General features: G+C 47.0%; 1 protein-coding gene across 4 annotated transcripts in view; it reads left to right on the forward strand.

The window, feature by feature from the left end:
- The window catches only part of Csmd2 (CUB and Sushi multiple domains 2), a 553,245-nt gene that overhangs the window by 337,294 nt on the left and 195,386 nt on the right, over positions 1-20,565 (forward strand). For 3 of the 4 annotated variants that reach the window (XM_029539695.1, XM_021199594.2, XM_029539697.1), the window contains exon 13: positions 1,417-1,599. The exons of the other annotated variant lie outside the window; for it this stretch is intronic. In XM_029539695.1, coding sequence (XP_029395555.1) covers positions 1,417-1,599 — 183 coding nt within the window. The remainder of the gene's footprint in view (positions 1-1,416; positions 1,600-20,565) is intronic. 4 annotated transcript variants of the gene reach the window in all.

Consider the following 20,565-nt stretch of genomic DNA (forward strand, 5'->3'; position numbering starts at 1 on the left):
GGGGGATAATGTGAATGTGACCATCAGGAGCCTGCGCATCAGTGACTGAGCCTTTGTGGTCAGTTCCAAGAAAAAGCTCAGCTCCTAGCAAGAAAGCTTGTTTTCAGAATCACACAGTGACTTCTGGAAACCTGGGCTCCTGACCACCCATCATGACATCCGATGAAAAGACAGGGTCCCTGCTGCCTGAGAGTCCTGGAAAGTTACCCAACACTCCCCTCTCAGAGAATCTGGGACCTGCTCTCCCACACCTCAGGCCCCTCTTAGTCTTCTTTCGCCACCAGACATTTCTCAATGACTTCCTGTCTCCTTGCCGGCCATCTTCCTCCCTAGAGGAAGCCCCTCCTCCAACCACAACCCCTCCCTCCCTCTCAGAGCACAGAGCCGGGCAAAGGGTAACTCAAGAACCCCTAAAGTTGCAGCCAGGACAGACTCCTTGCCTGAAGCACCTGGGTCCTGGCTGACTCCTGGGGAGTAGGGGGGGGGGCTAAGCTGCCGAGATCCACCAGCCTGTGCCGGCTCAGCCCTCCTCCCAAGGCTGACTCAAACTTCAAGTGTACTTAAGGAGTTGTTTGTTTCCTTTTATCCGCTACTGTCTCAAATTGAATCTACCAAAAAGTTTTTTGAAAGTGCTTCTGTGTCAGAAGGCAGCCAGTATTGACTCCCATTTACTCTGGCTTGCAAGGAAGGCAGGCGGCACAGGGCCATTGCTTCTTGTCTGAGCTCACGACTCGGGTGGATGGGCCATGCTTCAAATCTCTCCAGCAGTGGTCACAAGTCAGATACAAAGTGCAACCCAGGCAGGATGTCATCAAACTTTGGGACCTATTGGCTCCTGGAATAGGGCTAATGAAGAATATAATTAGAGACTGAAAGCTTTATTTTGTTTTATTATATCAGGGGGACAGTGCCCACCTTGCTGGGGCTCCGGCCATGGCAATGGGGCTTGAGACATGGCTTGCCCACATCTCTGACAGAGCAAGAGGCTAAGGGCTCAGGCCAAGTAGAACCAGAAGCAGATGTCCCTCAAGGCTCTCTCTCAGCAACCCACTTCTGTTAACTAGGTTACTCTCTCAGAAGCTTCACAACCTCCCAAAACAGTACTGCCAGATGGGGACTCCCAAGTGCTCAAACCCACGAGCCTGTGAGGGAGATTTCACATCCAAGACTGTAACACCCATCTTTCATGAACGAAGACAGCCAAGACTCTGAGATATAGCATGTGGACAGAGAGTCACAGGCGTATGATAACTGAAGGCCCTACTGTCCTAGGGACACTGTCCTACAGAATTTATGAATCCCATGTTCTAACTCATTGTAGGACAGCAACAGAACACGCAGTGGGGAACACGTGTTGTCAGGACAGATGTAACGTCACCTTCTCTGTCTCTTGTTTTCTGTCTTCTTGTCTTTCAGAGATCGAACAGGGCAGTTGTGGAGACCCTGGCATCCCTGCCTATGGCCAGAGAGAAGGCTCTCGCTTTCGCCATGGTGACACGCTCGAGTTTGAGTGCCAGCCTGCCTTTGAGCTGGTGGGGCAGAAATCAATCACGTGCCAAAAGAATAACCAGTGGTCGGCTAAGAAGCCAGGCTGTGTGTGTAAGTGAGCAGGGGTGGCCACTGAGGGGGCTCCCTGGAGAGGCAAGCTGGGTCTCGAGCTAAGGTCCTGTCCTCATAAACCTACAGTGGGTGTCCACAGCTCCATTTGGGGTGATTTCTCTTGTCCCTAGAAAGGTGACTCTCTGGGTCGCCACATCTAATGGAGAGTTCAGCTCTTGATCTTTGTAGACCTTCTTTGACATAGTGTAACCATCAATGATGACTCTTCAATGCAAGGTAGAGATGCCTGAGCATGGCCCATGGAGTTTGGACCAAGACATTCCTCCTCACTCTTGTCATCACTGCGACATGATGCTATTGTGGGATGGGAAGGATGTCTCTAAGTTCCTAGGCAATGTACCAGCCTTGGAGTGCTACAGGGATCAGAGGACTTGGGGAGGGGAGTGTTTCCCCACAATCACACCATCTCCTGTGGCATTAGAGATGAAGGAGAGCTCCATCTATCCTTGAGTGACTGATCTTTTATGGAGGACAATGGAAGTGAGTGGTCTGTTCCATGGCGATAAGAAGGCAGTCCATCATCTTTCTTGTATGTGTTGGACATACTTTGCGGCACCACAAACATCAGTCGTTAGTCACAGTAAGATTCTAAGTGCAAGGGGCTGTTGGTGGCGGGGTTTGGGGGAAGACACTTGGTGTCATGAAGTCTGAGGTTCTAGCTTTTCTGGGCTGTCTTATCACACCCTTCTTATCCTAGCCTTCGACACTCAACTCCTCCATCTCTTTCCTTGAATTCTCAGGGAAGGTCACTCTGTCTGTCTGACCCTCCAATCTTCCACCCACCATAGTGGACAAATCAGGACCTCTGAATTCTGCATGCTGCAGACTGAGAGTTCTTTGGGGATGAGGATGGGATCTCGGTGATGAGAATGGCGGGGTTAGTTGGGTCATACCACAGGGGATTATGCTGCTCAGACTAAAAATAAATTGCTTTGTCTGACAAAGCGTTTTCTATGACTGATAAGTTTATGTAAAAATTCTTCAGAGCTTTAAAGATCAAATCATTCTCAGCTCCATATGGAATAGCTCTTAGTGGGGTGAAAAAAAATCAAATTGCATGATATCTGCCCAGGCATGCTCCCGGTGTAGGTGGAAAACATTGTCTGCCAGTGTTGGCCCCATTGAGTACTAGGAACCGTGGCGATATGAGGATCGGGGATAGTTAGCAGGGGCAGCTCAGAATAAGCAACCAAAGGCTCCGTTTACACGGTAGAACCAAGCCAGGCAGAGCGGGGCAGAGCTGCTAGCTGGAGGTCCTAGCTAAGTTAAGAAGGCAAGGCCCAACGATGACATTTCCCCCAGGCAGTGTGGAGCTTAATTTTTGAAGTTTATCTTGAGTTTCGTGGGAACAACCTGTGAGGAGCAAAGGCAGAAGGAGATGTATTTATGGGGAGACTGAGCTCCTCGGCCCCCCCAGACCCCCCCCAAATGTGTCTAGCAAGCAGAAGGCAAGCTGAGGAAGGATAGTGATAGCCGCTAGAGGCCTCCAGGAAGCAGCTTGACCCTGTGCTTCTGAAGAGCAGTTCTAGAACATTTTTCTAGACTCCTCCGGAAGGGCTGAAACCCTTGAATTGCTGGCCAGCAAGCCCTTCATCTCCAGAAGCAGTGCAGTGTGCTGGACTCTGGTCACAAAGTATCTGAGAAGAGGAAGATGGGCTCTACTGGCAAGAGTGGGTTCAGCCTGTGCTCTCTATGATTTGGAGCAAGGATGAGGGACCAGGGCTTGTTAGTGATACCCACAAAGCTGGTACCCTGGGCAGCTGGCATGAGATGCTCTCTGGAAAGTTCTGCGATGGAAGGGGACCCCTGAGTGTCTTCAGGCACCTCTATCAGTCGTCCGTGTCTGCTTCCTTGGGTTGAGAACACAGCTTGAGTCCCAGTGAGGTTGGCTTGAGTGGAGGAAGGCAGGCAGAACCTGCTCTCCCCACATACACCACAGAGGAAACCCGTCTTTGTACCTCACAAGTGTGAAATGCTGCCATCTGTCTCCATCTCTGCTCCGTCTCTGGTCCTCAACTCATGCTTTCATAGGTGGTAGCCTTGCTCTCAGGGAACTCACGGCCTAGAAGTGAGAGAACAGTGCTAAGATTACTCAAGATTCCCAATCTAGAAACCCAGTTCTTGCCCCTCGCTGAACTTCCCAGCCGTAGCCAAACTATCTCCTCTCCAGGAGCCCACTGACCCAACAGGGTACTCTCCCAGAGGCTGCATCTCCAGGATCATATTTATAGCAAGAAAACCGTAACAAGAGAGCCCCTGCCCCCCTTCACCCAGTGAATGCTTGGAAACTGGTCTCCAAACTGGGCCATCACGGCCCAGGTCACACTTTGACGCACAGACGCTTCGGCTCCCGACTCTAGATCAAACCCACATCATAGTTTCTGATCAAGTGGAAGGGGACGGTGTCTATAAATGTCTATAAAAATATAAAATAGTTGCCTGTCTGTGTTGTACGGTGTTCCTTACACATACACACAAAAGAGCTTCCGGCAAAAGGCGGCTCATCTAGAGAGTCACTGCCCCCCACTACACACACACACATTAGTCACAGTAAACATCAACACAGCACTTAGCCAAACAATGTTGTTCTCTGTTTCATAGGAGTTAGAAGGGGACCAGGGAAATTCTTTTGATGGCTGAAATGTCTCAGAATGATTGCTCAAAGGAGTGTGAAATGCTGCTCTGCTCTGTGGAAGCATTCCCTTCAGAACGGCTCCATCCTAGGGAGTTGCCCTGCCAAACCCACACACAGCCGCACCACCTTCACGTTGCCCAGCATTTTCTGCAGCGAGCAGTGACTTCGGCATCCCTCGCTGTGGCGGGTGCTCGGCAGATGGCCTTCCCCCATCTCGGGTCGCCTCTCATGTTGAAGTGCTCCAACTTGGCAGACAGAGCCAGCTCTTTCCCTCTCACTCTCTTGTCCTCCTCAGTCAGTCCACCTCTCCAAGGACCACTGCTCCATATCAGCCCAGGGTGGAAGCACTCGGCATCCGGTCAGCCATGTTGACTGTCTGCCCTGTGCCAAGTGCCAGACGCACAGGTTCAGAGCTGTCCCAGCCCATCTCTGCAGATGCGCAGGTTCAGAGCTGTCCCATCCCATCTCTGCTTTGGGAATTTGCTCACAGTGTCTGTCCTGAGGACAGTCCTCTGGAAAGGGAGTCCATCTGCCTTACGGAACCTCGGCTTGGTTTAGCTTCATCCTTAGCAGAGATCACAGAGCCTCTTCTAGGTGTCATCTGTCATCCGGCAGGGCAGTCATTGCCATTTTCCAGAGAGACAGTGAGAAGGAAGAGACAAACCATGTGGAGGGGAGGGTGGCTCGCATGGTCCTTGATGCTTTGTTGACAGGCTAGCTGCGAACTTCACACTTCATAAGGAAGCCAGGAAGCCAATTATCAGCCCATTAGCAGTCACTTTCCATGAGGCTGCCCATCAGCCCTCACCAGGGCCTGGCCAGGAGCATACAGAACTCACCCCCTCCTGTCCCTCCCCTTCCCCCCCCCTTTTTTTTTTGTCCATAAGCAAGTGTGAATCCTAATTGCTCTGGTCTTAGCATATAGGGTGGGTGTGTGAGATAAGAAGGTGAGGCCTCCTGGGATGTATGCAGTTCAACGTATGCATCAACGGCATAGTCTTGAGGGTTCGAGCAGGGAGAATGGAACCCTTGGGTGCTTGGGGAAGATGCTCAGAGGATGCTGGGATGGAGGCTGCTTCCCCATAGGGTTGCTACGAGAAACAGTCCCTTCCTGGTATCTATCTGCCTGTCCTTTCTCCCATTTGTCCCCACCCCCCACCCCACCAGGAGAAAGAACTGCCTAGATTATAGAGCTATCAAAACACTACCTTTTCACCAGCTAGAAGGTTAGTTACTCCAGAGTTTTCAGGCTCTGTAATGTCAATACTTTGTCTCAGAGAATTGTCAGGTCTTTAGTAACATCTTTGTCCTCTACCACACTGACCACCACCACCATAGTGCTAGCCAGGACATCCAGAAGCCTCTCTAGACTCGATTTGGTGGAAATCGAGAGAAAGAGCCTGCTCCGGTGTTGTCTCAAGAGGTCTCCTGTACTTTTGAGGCTAGAGCTAAACTCTGAAGCATCCTGATGGTGAGAGAGCATATGGCAAAGAGGAGGCTGATGGTTTCTATGTGTCCCGTGTCATTGGGAAGATGTGAATCTTCCCTATAATGTTTGCAGAGCACTTCTTCCCTCTGGTTATGGATGGAAAGAAACCAAGTTCAAGGGGATAGCGGTACTAACGCAGGGACTGTGCAGCCATCACGTGGCAGGAGAGAATTGGAGGCAATTCATTGACAGAGCAGTAGACAGAAACCAGATTTCCTCTCCCAAGTCCTGTACCTTGTCCATCACAGCAGCTTCTCCGAATCTGAGGACTGACCTGAGAAGCAGGGCCAGAGAAAGAACTTAGTACTTAGGATCAAGTACTGAGCTGGAGTGTGGAAGCATCCTGTTGGCTGGGTTTCCCAGGGAGTTAAAAACAGCTCTCAGGAGTGCAGCGCATCCCGGAAGGGTAGGTCCAGGACTCTGAGGGAAACATATTGTACTCTGGTAAGGAACCCTGTGCCTCACCTTTTCTTCTCATCTCTTCTGTCCATCACCTCTCTATCCATCTTCACTTACGGAACAGCTCTCTGTGTGCAGACTCAGTGGCCAGGGATGGTGTGTCTGTACCCCGTTGTATTATAAACTGGAGAACCGGGGGGGCGGGGGGGGCGGAGGGGAGGTGGCCGTGGGAGTACCCTGCTCCAGCTAAAGGGCGACTTGTGCCCATACCACATGCTACAACTCTATATCCAGAAGCACTCACAGCTCAAGGAGCAGCACCCAATACAGGATTTGGGCATATTCTAGAATTTTTAAAGTTTATGTAAATAGGATGATTTAAATACAGTTTTCAGAATTTAAATCAAATGTTCTCACTCTCCCTCCCCTAAGCGCCAAGTAGTTTCACCCTGATCCATCCTTTTTGTCTGCTGAAGGTTGACTCCTCTCCCCCCCCCCCCCGCACGTAGTCCCGGTCGCACTAGATATACCATTTTGCATGTTGTGTTTCAAACCCCACGCCGTGTGGTATACCTTGCCAGGGTGCTACGTGTCTTCTGTGCTCACCTTATCAAAACCCAGGGGAACAGTCTGCCTAGTGAATGGGCCAAGACTTATGCAGCCAATTATGTGCAATTATTTTACATAAGATGATAATGGAAATCTCGATGCATGTGGCTTCCATCTCCTTAGGCTACTTTCTAAGGATAAATTTCCAGAAGTCAGGTCATCAGGCTGGTAGAGGAACTTTTTTTATAACTCTATAAATATATACTGTTGTGTGTACTTCCCCACCACCACCACCAAGTATTGTCCATATTCATAATGCCAGAAGCAAAATCTATTAGCCTAGGTGTGCTCTCTCTCTCTCCTCATCTGCCTTCTCCTTTACAGAGAGAACAACCTAATGGCTCTCTTCCCATAGGTGACATATGAGATAGCGTGTCGCCTTTAACAGCTTCATTAGATCTCCATATTTATGTGGCCTCTTTAAATGTGAGAATTTAATAAGTATATATTGAATATACCCTTAGAGCATACATCAGTTGATTACTGGGAACTTCCCAAGATTCTGATAAAAGCTGTGAAGCCAAGACTGGGAGGGGCGCATAGGGCTTGACCCCACAAACTCTCTCCATGGAAGACAGACCCCCAATATGTGAAGTTGTCCCTGTGAGTCAGATTTTTTCCAACAAGAGGTCTTAGTGTGGCTAGCACACTTCGGTTTGTGTCTCTGTGAGTCTCATGTGCAGTTGATACGGCCACAGATGCTGTCCAGTCTCTGTGAGTCTCACGTGCAGTTGATACGGCCACAGATGCTATCCAGTCTGCAACAGCCAACTGACTGGGAATCATCAGTTAGAAGACTGGACCTGAGAATGTAGGTCAAAACTGGGGCCACGATGGAAAGGGAGACATCTGTGTGGCAGTAGTAAGTTCACAGAGGACCCATAGGATGAGTGTAAGCCTGTGCACAAGGGTGTGTCCCAGGAACACATGCATAGGATTGCAAGCATGTGTGTGAAATCATGCACACATAAGCACACACCTGTCCATTGATGCTCACACATGCACATGTAAGCAGGCATCTGTTCACAAAAGCATGTACATATAAGCATCCATACATAAGCACACATCTGTACATATGCACATGCACACACATGCATATCCATGCACACATAAGCACACACATGCATATCCATGCACACATAAGCACACACATGCATATCCATGCACACATAAGCACACACCTGCACACACATACACACATGTCCTTGTGCGTTGAGCTTGAGTGCTAGGGCCTGCAGTGTTTTTGAGAATGGTTGTAAGTCATGTGAGTGAAGGACAGTGGGATCCAGTGGCAATAAAGTCTGGTGGGAGCCTTGGAACCCCTTTTGGAGAAACGGGGTGTCAGGGGTGCTGGGTCACCAGATAAGAGCATCAGTCCTGGATCCAGCACTGGATCCTCGGGTGCAAGTCTAGGAGGCTTGGATCCTCCTTTCTAGTAGGAAGGTGCTCATTCCATTGGACAGAAGCTCCATAGGGCCTTCACACACACACACACACACACACACACACACACACACACACACACCCTTTACCAGTTTATTTCATTATCTTTGTGTTTTGCTGTTTTGCGTTGTAGAGTTGTTTTACATCTCCATGTAGACAAACTCCTCAATATTTGTGGTTTCTTTCCAAAGCTGACAAAGTTGTCATTCTGTCATGAATCTGAGAGACGGTTTGTTCTATTTTTGGCTATTTGTCGGTGATTTGATTTCTAAGCTGTAATTTTTTAATCCATCTGGAGTTTATCTGGATGAATGTGTAATATTGTCCAAACTCTTAGGCAGTCTTCCAACATAAGTTTTAAATAATTCTCCTCCCTCGTGATCTGTGGCAAATAGATTGTTTCATCACACTCTGAATCCTCACATAGAGCTAAGTCTCCTTCGCTGAGTCGCCCTTTGTTCCTCCTGTGCTGCGTCTGTCTCGGCCCTGGGATTGAATAATTTTAATTGTTGTTTTATAATATGTCCTAATATCTATGACTCCTTCCTCCCTTAATTATTTTCTCTTTCAGAATAGTCATTGTTATTCCCAACTGTTTGTTGTTCAAGATTAATTTTGGAATCATTTTGTCAGGGTAAAAATAAAAGCCTACTGGGATTTTTGTGTGCGCGCTCCTGTTAAACTATAAATTAACTCGAAGAAAATAGACGCTCTCCTAATACACCAGCTTCGCACCTAGACACTGGCATGTCTCTTTTGCTTCCTCTACTTGCAATGGACTAAATATAACAGTTGTGTCGTGCGCTGCACAGAGGCCACAGCCATAGCTCCGCAGCTGTCTTTTTACTGGCAGGTGTTTTTTTTTTTTTTTTTTTTTTTTTTTTTTTTTTGCATAACCTTGCCCACCTCTGCAGCATACACCATGCTCAGATGAAGTCTGCCCTCCTTTGTTCCCAACTAACTATAGCTGGCACCTGGTATTCCCTGTAAATACGTGAACCCCAAGTTTCCAATGTCAAACATCCTCTCCTATGGCTCCAAAAAATATCGCAATAGCTAGAGCCCTCGGAAATTGCCTTTCTCAAACACTCAGTGCCAGGGTTGGGATGGGCCAAGATCTGAAACCATTAGCCTCTGTGTGGGGAGCAACACTCCTGAGGATCTTTGCTCTGGGGCAAGAGCTGCCTGTGAGCTGTGTGAGCATGCTTGAGGAAATGCCCTCACTCCTCCAGGCTTCTGTCATGGTCCCGCCTACCTCAGAGCACTGGAAGAGATAAACGGGGATGATGGGGAGTTCCAGGGTACCCCTCCCTCTATCCTCTAGTCCTCAAACACTGGGTTACTGAGAGAACCTGTGCCCTGGTCCTGCTGACGATGTGCAGAGTAGGGAAATGGCCTTTTCTTCAGGTGGTCCACCAGAGAGCCTGTGGCGAGGACAGGAGGTAGGATTTATTTGTCACAGAACTGAAAATGTCATGGTGGCCATGGCTGTGAAGCATCATAGTGCCTTGGGGGTCGACCTGGGTAAGGCAAGACGGAGATGAGAAAGTTCGGGGCTAAGGGAATTGACTCTGGGTAAGGAGTTGGCTTGCACATCAGCAGCAGCATTGTTGGTGTGTACAAGGAAGGAGTCAAGACTGTCAGACCAGGCTATGTTTGGTCCCATAATCACTTGTTAGCTTTGTGTTGGAATAGGCATGGGGAAAGGAGACTTCTGGGTAATAGAGTCTACCCCTGAACCGTGGATCCATCTAGCAGGCAGGGGCCACAGTGACAGAGGTCATCAAGTGAAGGACAGTGAGAAGGGATCTGCTCCCTCTATCCCCAAGCATACCAAATGCTGACACTGGGACCATCCCACACCTTCAGTCACTGGCTTGCAAGGATGGAATAGATTCATTAATGTGTCATCTGGCCTAGCTAAGCTTGGCTTAGAATCTGGCTATAAAAACATCTGTGGAATATAGGCATGAACTGTTGGGGCCGGCCAGAATCAAAGAAGGCAAAAAGGCTCATGGTGGATGCTCCCTGCGTGTGTTTTATTACAATGTCCAAGGAGGTAGCATCAGGCCAGTATGGATGCTCCGTATCACATGCTACACTCACTACTTTCTTTGTTCAAATACTTTGTGGGTTAAGGCGGTGTCTTAGGTGGCTCTCCTCAGTCCAAAACCGACCCAGCTCATCATTCACGTCACTCATGGACATATTAGCATACAAAATTCCTGGCCTCATTTTAGGAAGTTTCCAGTTCGCTGGGCCCGGGAATCTTAAGTTCTAGAATGTTCCTAAGTGATCTAAACATTAAGGCAGATTTCTGAACCACTAACATGGAATACCTAATGTGTGTCAGTAGCTTACCTAATGTGTGTCAGTGGCTTAGGGATGTCTGAGATGTTTGGTCCCACTGTGAGATGGCAGCACATGAGCTGTGGCACCATGTCTCATGAAGTGATCTGTTATGGTCAGACATTGGAGCTGGCCAGGCCTCAGCTGCCATGGTGGTCATGGTTTCCTGGAGCCTATGGAATATTATAGCCTCCATAGCTGGTATCCTAGCAAGGACAGGATGCATGGCCCCATGCTTGGACTACATCTTGTAGTGACTTTCGGCTTTCCTTTTGTTTAAACAGGACGGTTGTGGGAAGGGCTCTACACACTGAGAGTTGTGCTTTTGGTGGGGGAGTAGAGGGTATGGTTCTCTCATGGTCCTCCAGGAGCTCTTGGTTGACAGAATGGTCTCCAAGTATTACAATGATATATGTGGTCACAAACTGCTACAAGGAGCTGTTCTAGTTAGCAACTTCCCCAAAGTCTTCATGGGAGAGTATGGCACAGTGAAAACTTTCAGTCCATTCCAAACCAGAAATCTATGCAGAACTAAGCTGAGAATGTGACTGAACCCAAATCCTGGTCTCGTCTAGACTTTTAGGAAGGATCACCTGAGTGTAGCAGGGACTGGGGAACTGACTACACTGTGTGTGTCTAGCCGTGCACTGTCCCAGCATGCATTCCCATGGGGAATGGGAGACCACTGTCACCCTCACTTCTGCCTCCAGCTGTGACACCAAGTCAGCAGGCTGCCTTCTCTCAGTAAAACGCCCAGAGATCTGGCTGTGCCTTCGCCTTGAGCTCTCCCACATCTGACTCCAAGAGCCGTGGAGACAGACATGCTGAGCTTCACAGACCAGCATCTGTGTGCCTTGCTGTCAAATTGGGACTGGAGCTTCAAGCTCTGCTAGTCCCCTCTCTTTGTCCGTCATCAGCCTGGGACCTCAGTGCAGCATTCCTGACTGTGGGTTTCCTCAGGCTCTGTGGAGTTCAGGAGGGCTTCACTCACCATTGTAGGAGCCTTGGGTTTATAGTTGACCCTCCAGCTCTTACAATGGTCATTTTGTGGAGCAGTCAAGGGATGGAGTTTTCATAACAGGGCTGTTAGCCTTCACCTTCGCTATGAACTCCAGTAAGGCTCCAGCAAGGTCTTACAGGTTATGTGTGCCTCTGTGTGGCAGCCTGATCTCCCCAGGGGTAAATACAATTCCATATGATCATGCTAAATGGCCATTCATCTTCCTCCATCTTCCGTAGATGGTGGCTGGATGTGGTTGGTTCTAATCCCCGTGAAGATGCTCCAACTGCCTTAGGAAACATGTCAGACTCTGAGAGAGCTCAGCATGGAGACACTGCCACGCCCTCCTTGGGAGATGTAGCCACTCCCTTTCTGGAAGTCTTCTGAGTTCAGGAGATAACTGACAAATGGGTATTTTTCTCCTCAGCTGATCCTAGGCCTGACTTTCCAGGATAATAGAAACTAAAGCTAATTTTAGAAGGACCCCTAAGGCCAACGGGCACCTGCCTGTGTGATAAAGACAGATATCTCTGCGAGTTACTTGGAGTTCTTGAAGACTGGGCACAGGTAGCTGTGAACTTCATGGGGGGTGTAATATACCTACCTGTGAGCAGCATTGCTGGGAACATGGGGGAAAATGAGTCATTTGGGCCACCACAGTTTATCCCATGTGTCTCAGTTCCTCAGAATCTCACTGGAAACTCTAGACTCGGAATACACATCCCTCCCATTCTGGTCATTTAGTCTATCAGCCCCATGTAACCGACAGAGCATCCTCTGCCCACAGAAAGTGGCAGCCCACATTATAGTTGCTGAATAAAGGATGTGCCATCCCTGTAATGGGTTCAGTTGGAATCTTCTGGGTCTAGATTGACCTGTCTATCCATGGAGAAGAATGGGAAACCTGGGTGTTGGGGTCTGACTTCATGGAGGTTGTGTTACAGGGAGAGTTGGAATTGTGTGTGTCTTGTATCACCTTACTTGGACAATCTTGATTGAGACCATTAGGAACATTGAATGGAACTGTGAGGGAACTCCCTTACCATGGGCCACAGATCTGGGCCACACTCCTTGTTTCAAACATCATCAGAAACTGAATTTACCCTCCCAAGCCATCCATCAGGCACAGTCCTCTGCCACCCAAGCCCCATGGCACTAAGTCTTTATGAGGAAGTGACAGATGAGGTTTTTATACGTGTGAAAAAAGATTCTCTTGGTATAAAATGTGAACCTCTGTTCCTAGTTCACCAACAGAAGAACCTCACGCTCAAAACCACATCTATCCCACCTTGATATGGCGACTGGGATTAGCTCCAAGTAATTCCCCAAATGCATGGTCTGCTCTCAAGCTAAGAACTGAGCCCCCAGAGTTGAGACTTAGCTACTTAGTCGGGCATTCTGATCAAGGGACCGTCTCCATGCTTTGTCCATGGGCTGCCAGAATTTGTCATATTAGCTAGTGACACAAAGCCTCAGCTAGCATCTGAAAAGTTTGTGTACAGTGCAGTTCAGAGTTTGGTCATGCTGAGGTAGTTGGGGTAGGGCTGGAGACTAGGACAAGCTCCAGGACTAGGTGGGTGGACTGGATTGTGGAGGGGAGGAAATAGCATCATTCATTTCAATAAACAATGATTTTTGCATCAAATGAAAGGCAGAGTCATATATGTCACCCCTCTTTCCAATTATAATCAGATGGATAGAGAGCTGTGGCTCCCTGGTTTTCTTATGGTGACTGTTAGTGATGCTGTGCTATGGGTGTTATGGTATAGGTAGAACCAGCATTGTTGGACTGGGCATGAACTTTGCTTCGAAGATACTTGGCCCTCTGGGGTCTATGAGCAGCAAGATTTTACTCTTTAGCTCTTGGTCTGCTGGAGTTGTAGCTCTTTGGGTGCCAGGGCATGAGGACAGTAAGCTTGATCTACAGACTCCATGACAGCAGTTAGGAAAGATAAATGTGGAATGGGCAAGACCCACATGGCTCTGGAAATGGTGCTTAGCCGTTTCACAGGGGAACAAGAGACAGAACCATTCTAGAAAACAAAAATTGCCTAGAGAGAAAAGCAGGCAGACACTGAGCATTGTACATTTGTAAAGCTGCCAGTTCTATGGTCTGTCTGGACCGTGGGGTCCACTCGGGCAGGAGGATACAGATCAAAGGGGTTGGCAAGGGCCTTTCATCCTAGTGAGTCTGGTGCCCTTTAAATAAAGAGTCTAGACTTCTCTTTCTATGCAGCAGGGAGTTTCTTTAGAGCACTCCAAACAGATATGGAACAGACAGAATTTGCAATGTGTGGAACCAACCATCCCGATGGCACCAGCATGGAGGATAGATTGAGGAGGAGCGAGATCCCAAGTGTGAGATCAGAGAAGGGCAGCACGGGAAGGGCGCTCAACCTCTGGGGTGTGATGAAGGTGTGTCAGCTACAAGAGATGCTGAAGAGACACAATAAGAAAAAGAAAGTTAGTCACTGACGGGCTATGGCATTGATTCTCAACCTTCCTATTGCTACGACCCTTTAATACAGTTCCTCATGCTGTGGTGACCCACCCCACACCATTGAACTACTTTTGTTGCTACTTCATAAATTTAATTTTGCTCCTGTTATGAATCATAATGTAAATAGACAATAGGCAGGATATCTGATGTGTGACCCCGGTGAAAGAGTCATTTGACTCCAAAGGGGTCACAGCCTCCAGATTGAGAACCACCGGGCTATAAGGCAATGGTGTATTTTGCTTAGGCCTCTGGAGTTGTCATTCACAGAGGTAAGGCCTGTAGGAGGCTTTGGAAATGATAAAGGATTTGGTTCTGGGTGCACATTTGAAAAGCCAGCGGAAATACCCAGGAAAGTCATGTAACAGGCAGTTTACGATGACATCTGCAGTGTGGGTCTGAGTATTTCTTGACTCCAGAGATCGTTTAGGTCTTTGCATCCAGTAGAACCAGGATTCTACTTTGGGACACCACTCAGTTCCTGAGTTCCAAGTCCTTCCTATGACCCTTCAGAAGTTGTCATTCTCTGCATCACGTATCCCCTTTCCATGAACTACCATGGTCTCTCTGCTACTCCTGAGTCCCCCACCCCTACCCTGTCCCTCATATCCATCATGCTCGTTCCCTCTTCCCTTAAGGCCTTTGCACCTTCAGTTCTTTCTGACTGGAGCAACCATCCTGGGGATGTCTGGCTCCTTAGCATCAGGCTCCAGTTCAAAGGCCACCACTGCACTCACTTCGAACCCTCTTATTGAAAGCTGCCCACCTCCTTCTCCTCACTCTTCCCCCTTTGCCCAGTCCTGTGTTTTTTATCCTGTTAGGAGGTAAATGTCACTGGGGACAGCAACTTGTTTATGCAACTTTTAAAGGTCTTAAGTGAGTCCGGAGGACAATGAATAGCATTCAGTGGGTACCACAGCTCCATTAAAACTCAGCCCAGGAGAGGCTTGCAGACGCTGCCTCACAGACAGGTGAGAAGCCTGTTCCTGAGGGATAGCTGAGGAGGCATGGGTGCAGCAGACTGGGGAATGGAGAAAGCTAATCCTGGACGCTAATCCTGGACATGGCAAGGTTCAAGAGTCAGGTAACCAAGGAAACTTCCCAGTGAGAGGGACCCTGTGGTCAGAGGGAGAGGTCAGACCTAGGGTGCATAGACTGGACAACTGATGGGCAGTTGAGTGTTTCAGAAGCAAGGGGAGAAACAGCTCCGTGAGTCAGGACACCAAAGTCCAAACCCTGCCTGGCCAAGCAGTGGGGCTTGGACCGAGAACAAGTTGATGGAGATCTTGAACACAGTTTGTGACTTTAGGGTAGGATTATGTCAAGTGTGAATTGATGGGACATACCCATACATGGCCAGTGCTGTCCTTCTCTCCGGATGGCTTCCTCTTGCAATGCCTGTCTCTGGGATTCTCAGAGGGAACCTGGGCTGAAGTTGGTCTTCCTTCTAACAAGAATGGACCCCCACCTGGTATTACTGATATCCCTGGAGAATCTCACACAGCTTCTTTGAAAGTAACGAGGTTGGGTGATAACTTTACAGAAGCTCCAACACACGAGATGATCTCGAGAAAACTGGAGGGAGAAATTAGCATACATTGACTACTGGGAATGTTGCTCAGTTGGTAGAGTGCTTGCCTAGCATAGGTGAGGTCCTGATTTCGATCCCCAGCACCACATAAACCAGGCATGGCTGTGGTAATCTTGACACTAAGGAGGGGGATCAGTTCAAGATCACCCTTAGCTACACAGTGTATCTATATCTATATAAATATAACTTGCAACATATTATATATATTTATATATAAAAATATATCCTGCAGAATATATTATCTATATTTGTGTGTGTATATATATATAAATAAATGTATATATATGTGTGTGTGTATATATATATATATATATATATATATATATATATATATATGGCAAAGGAAACAGAACAGAGCATTTGAGAGACTTCTGCTTGCCTCTCAGCCATGTTATCAATCAACAGTGATGCCTCAGTTTGCTGATCCAGAGATGCACAATGAAGCAAGAAAACTCTGATTGGGCTGCTTGCACTCTGGTGGGGACTGCGGCAGAAAATCACCCAAGGAAGCAAATTGGCATTGCTGTAAGTTCATGGTTACCAATTTCAGTCAGGCCAGCAACAGTGCCCAGCAATCCATCTGTGTTCTCCAGTCTGTTCTCCACTAGGCTGTGGAAGCTGCTGCAAGCATTCTCTGTTCCCTTAAACCCACCCCAGCCCTCACATTGCCCTTGAGGATGACCTTGCCCTCTGCTTCCCAGAAAACACACTCAACTTTTGACTATAAAGACAGCAAGGCCCACAACGTCCTCACTTCCCCCATCCTTCCCTCCTTTTGCAAGAAGTGATCCAGCATTTCTCTCATCAAAACACCAGGATAGATTTTACATCAAGAAAAAGATCTCGGGGCTGGGGAGATGGCTCAGCAGTTCAGATTGCATCTGCTCTTGTGGAGGACCCAAGTTCAGTTACCAACATCCACACCAGGTGGCCCATGACCACCTGTCACTCCAGATCCAAGGGGTCTAACATCATCTCTGGACTCTGGGGACACTTGCATGCATGTACATACTCACACACATGTAATTAAAATTTCAATCAAGCCACATTTATACTTAGGACTTCAAGACCTTCAAATACCTTTAGTGCCACCAAGGGGAAGGGGAGACCATCTCTAGGGCCTGGGAACATAGCTCAGAAGGACAAGTGCCTAACATGTGTGACATTCTGGGTTCAGTCCCTAGGACGTCATGCAATGTATGCTGGTGCACATTTGTAACTAGGACTTGGGGGAGTGGGAGCAGGAAAATCAGAAAAACCAGGCAATCCCCTGGGAAATACCTAATTTGAAGCCAGCTTTTCTACATGAGACTGTCTCAAAGAACTAAAATATTCCTCCCCCGGGAGCCTCCATTCTACAGGTATGACTCAGCTCTGTTTCTCGTTCCTACTCTTAGCTGCATACCTCAGCCCTGCCCGACTGTCTGTTTTTTCATAATCCCATGCTATGTTCTTGTATGTTGGTGCAATAACTGAAACTTAGCATTTTTCTTTTCATTTCTCTACCTCTTCATTGACCAACTATTCTTTTGTGAGTTGCCTTTTAACTTCATTGGCCAGTATTTCTGCTTCGAATCTCTTTTGTTGATTTACAGTTGACCATTGGCTGTTCTGTCGACTTGCCGTTGACCATTGGCTGCTCTGTTGACTTGTTGTTGACCATTGGCTGCTCTGTTGACTTGCTGTTGACCATTGGCTATTCTGTCGACTTGCTGTTGACCATTGGCTGTTCTGTCGACTTGCTGTTGACTATTGGATGTTCTGTCGACTTGCAGTTGACCATTGGCTGTTCTTTTGACTTGCTGTTGACCATTGGCTGTTCTGTCGACTTGCTGTTGACCATTGGCTGCTCTGTTGACTTGTTGTTGACCATTGGCTGTTCTGTCAACTTGCAGTTGATCATTGGCTGCTCTGTTGACTTGTTGTTGACCTTTGGCTGTTCTGTTGACTTGCCATTGACTATTGGCTGCTCTGTCGACTTGCCATTGACTATTGGCTGCTCTGTTGACTTGTTGTTGACCATTGGCTGCTCTGTTGACTTGCTGTTCTTTGTATGTGAAGTAGAGCAAGTGTTTGGTTGTAACAACACACATAGATGTTGTAGAAATTATTTAATATCGACCCAGGGTTTCTACCCCACCTTAGACCATTTAGTTCCCAGATAAATACACACACAACTTTTATATTTACAGTAAGCCTTAAACAGTACAAAAGCTGGGCAGCTGCCTATCCTCTATGCTGTTAGAATCTACTTTCCTATCTATAACATTATTACTTACTATTTACTATGTTTCATCTGGGTTGCTCTTAACTCCAATTGGCCGCCCACCATGGCCATGTTCTCTTGCCTTCTAATTCATGGTGTCTTCTCCTTCCTCCTCCTCCACCTTTTTCTCTCTTTGTGCTTTTTCTCTGACCCACAAGCCCAGGAAACCTATACTCCACCTATATTTCTTCTGCCCAATTATTGGCTGTTGTCATCTTTATTTACCAATCAGAAATAACTTGGGGTCAAGGTATACATTCGGACTCTAATCTCTGGGACAACCAGTCTTGTGCCCCAAACCCCTGCACTTAACATTACAATAGATAACAAAAGACCAAAACCTGAACACATGAGGGGTTGTTTTCTCCATTTGTTCCCCACTATTTTAGCTTTTGTTTATGGTCATTTTTGAAATACAAATGTTATCTGTTCCTTCAGTATGAAGTAATAATGGTTTCTTATGATTTGTGACTTTAGAATAAGGCTCAGAAATTACTCTCCCGCCTCAAAACTTGCACAAATCTTCCTATCCTATGTACCACTAAATGGACACAGCCAGGTCTCCTATGCCTTCAATTTGGGGGGACTCTGGATAACACAATCATCTTCCTCCACACCCGAATCTGCAGAGTCTACTCATATTTTCTCCTAGTGTCTCTGTGACACATGCAGTGAGATGTGGACCTATTCTTTCAACATCTATTTAGCCTTTTATCTTATATCTTGTCTACTTGAAACCCCTCCATTGGTTGCATGCTACTGTGGACTTTCTTTATCCAGTTACATTGATCTTTCCTTTGTAATCAACTTATACAGTTTTTTTTTTTTAATTGTGGCTTTATAACAAGTGTTAATATATTAACGTCAGTGTCTGCCTTGGCAAGACTTCCCAACACTGGGAGGAATCAGGTACCCTGACTGAAAAGTAGGCTGACAAGAGTTCATCATCCCAGCCCCATCACTGAAGGCTCTGTGACTATGAGCAGGCTACATGAGCTCTTAGCCTTGATGTACGTGTCTGTAAAACGGGGTTATTGCTAACATTCCTCCTCTAAGGAAACTCATAATGAGGTGATGGCATCCTTGGAATGCCAACCAGCATTTTATCTGCCACCAGTATTGGTCTCAAGGGAGTTTAGCTACTTTGGTCTGTTTATTCTAATGGGGGACACATTTTTATATAAGTTTTAGAATAAATAATTGGCATGCATCTTACCTGGAATTGGGTTCACTTTATACTATGATAATTGAAGTCTTAGCAATGTCACCTCCCTCTAAACTGGAGTATTATTTCTCTCTCTCCCCATCCCTCCCCATCTCGTGTGTGTGTGTGTGTGTGTGTGTGTGTGTGTGTGTGTGTGTGTGTGTATGTGTGAAAAGCTTGCATTTTAATATGTAGACCAGGGTTGTTTTGTTCCAGGCTGAGTTTGATCTGCTGGTACTTATCATCTGGTATGTGTGAAGAGGAGGTATGAATATTCGCATCATCCCTTCATTGTCATGGAAATCTTTTCTCAGGATGAATTTAAACTGCTTGGATATTACTAATGTGTCTGACACTGTGAAGGAAAGTGCTGGCCTTGAAATTGTCCCACCCACTAACCAGTTTCCCAACTCCTCCAGATTTTTCCTTCATATTCATTTGGTAATTCAAATCTGTCCAGAAGGTCCTCTATCAGGTCACAGTCGTGTGTTTATTAATATGTCTTATACTGTCGTTTATTAGATTATCACCTTAATTTTATTAGCATCTCTTCTTTCATTTTCTACATATAAATACATCCATGTGTGCACGCACGTGTGTGCGTGTGCGTATGTGTTTATGGATCCATATGAACATACAGAATATACTCTATTTTTTGAGTAGATCAACCAGGAATTTTTCTATTTGTCTCTTCAGAAGCCACCCTATATTGTCTGTTTTTACTGCTTCTGAATTTATTCTCCCTTCTCTTTATAATCCTGTTTACTTAGTCTCCTTCAGTAATGCTTTCAGTGTAAACACTCACTTTAGTTTTTATTTCTTTATTATTCAGTCATGGGTAGGACTAAGAAACCATCCCCTCCCTTCAGCTCTGGGCTGGCCACATCAACCCAGAGGCACTGGTGCTGGCTGCTCAATTCTTCTTTCCCCTTCAGACTCAGAAACTTGTTTGAAGGTTTCAAGAAATGAGACATTTTTCTCCATTCTCTCATGGTTGATTTCATGACTTTATCAGTGAACAGAGGTAAATGCCATGAGACCGATCTTCCCAGCGCTATACCTGACTGTGCACTGGCCTCTGATTTGCTTCCATTTAACTTGAGTTTGAATTTGGACTTACCGAGCTGAATGTCACCCACTGTCCTATAGATGGCTTAACAGCCAAAAGGATGTACCGAGTCCTTAGCCCTGTGACATTTGCATGCTTGCAAACAGAACATCGGGTTTTGTTCTGCGGCTGAATTTGTTTAGATAGCCTTGCAATCTAATATAAGGTCCCTGTTTTCAATAATCTGTGAGTGACAAGAAAGGTCATATTTCAGGGACACAAGCTTGTATGAGGCACTGGCAGGCTGAGGCAAGAGGATCACCGGGTTTCAGATAAACCTGGGCTGCACACCAAATACTAGACCAGGTAGGACTACAAAGCAAGGGTCTCTCTCTCTCTCTCTCTCTCTCTCTCT

Source organism: Mus pahari, chromosome 6 (genome assembly GCF_900095145.1).
Source record: "Mus pahari chromosome 6, PAHARI_EIJ_v1.1, whole genome shotgun sequence".
Taxonomy (NCBI): domain Eukaryota; kingdom Metazoa; phylum Chordata; class Mammalia; order Rodentia; family Muridae; genus Mus; species Mus pahari.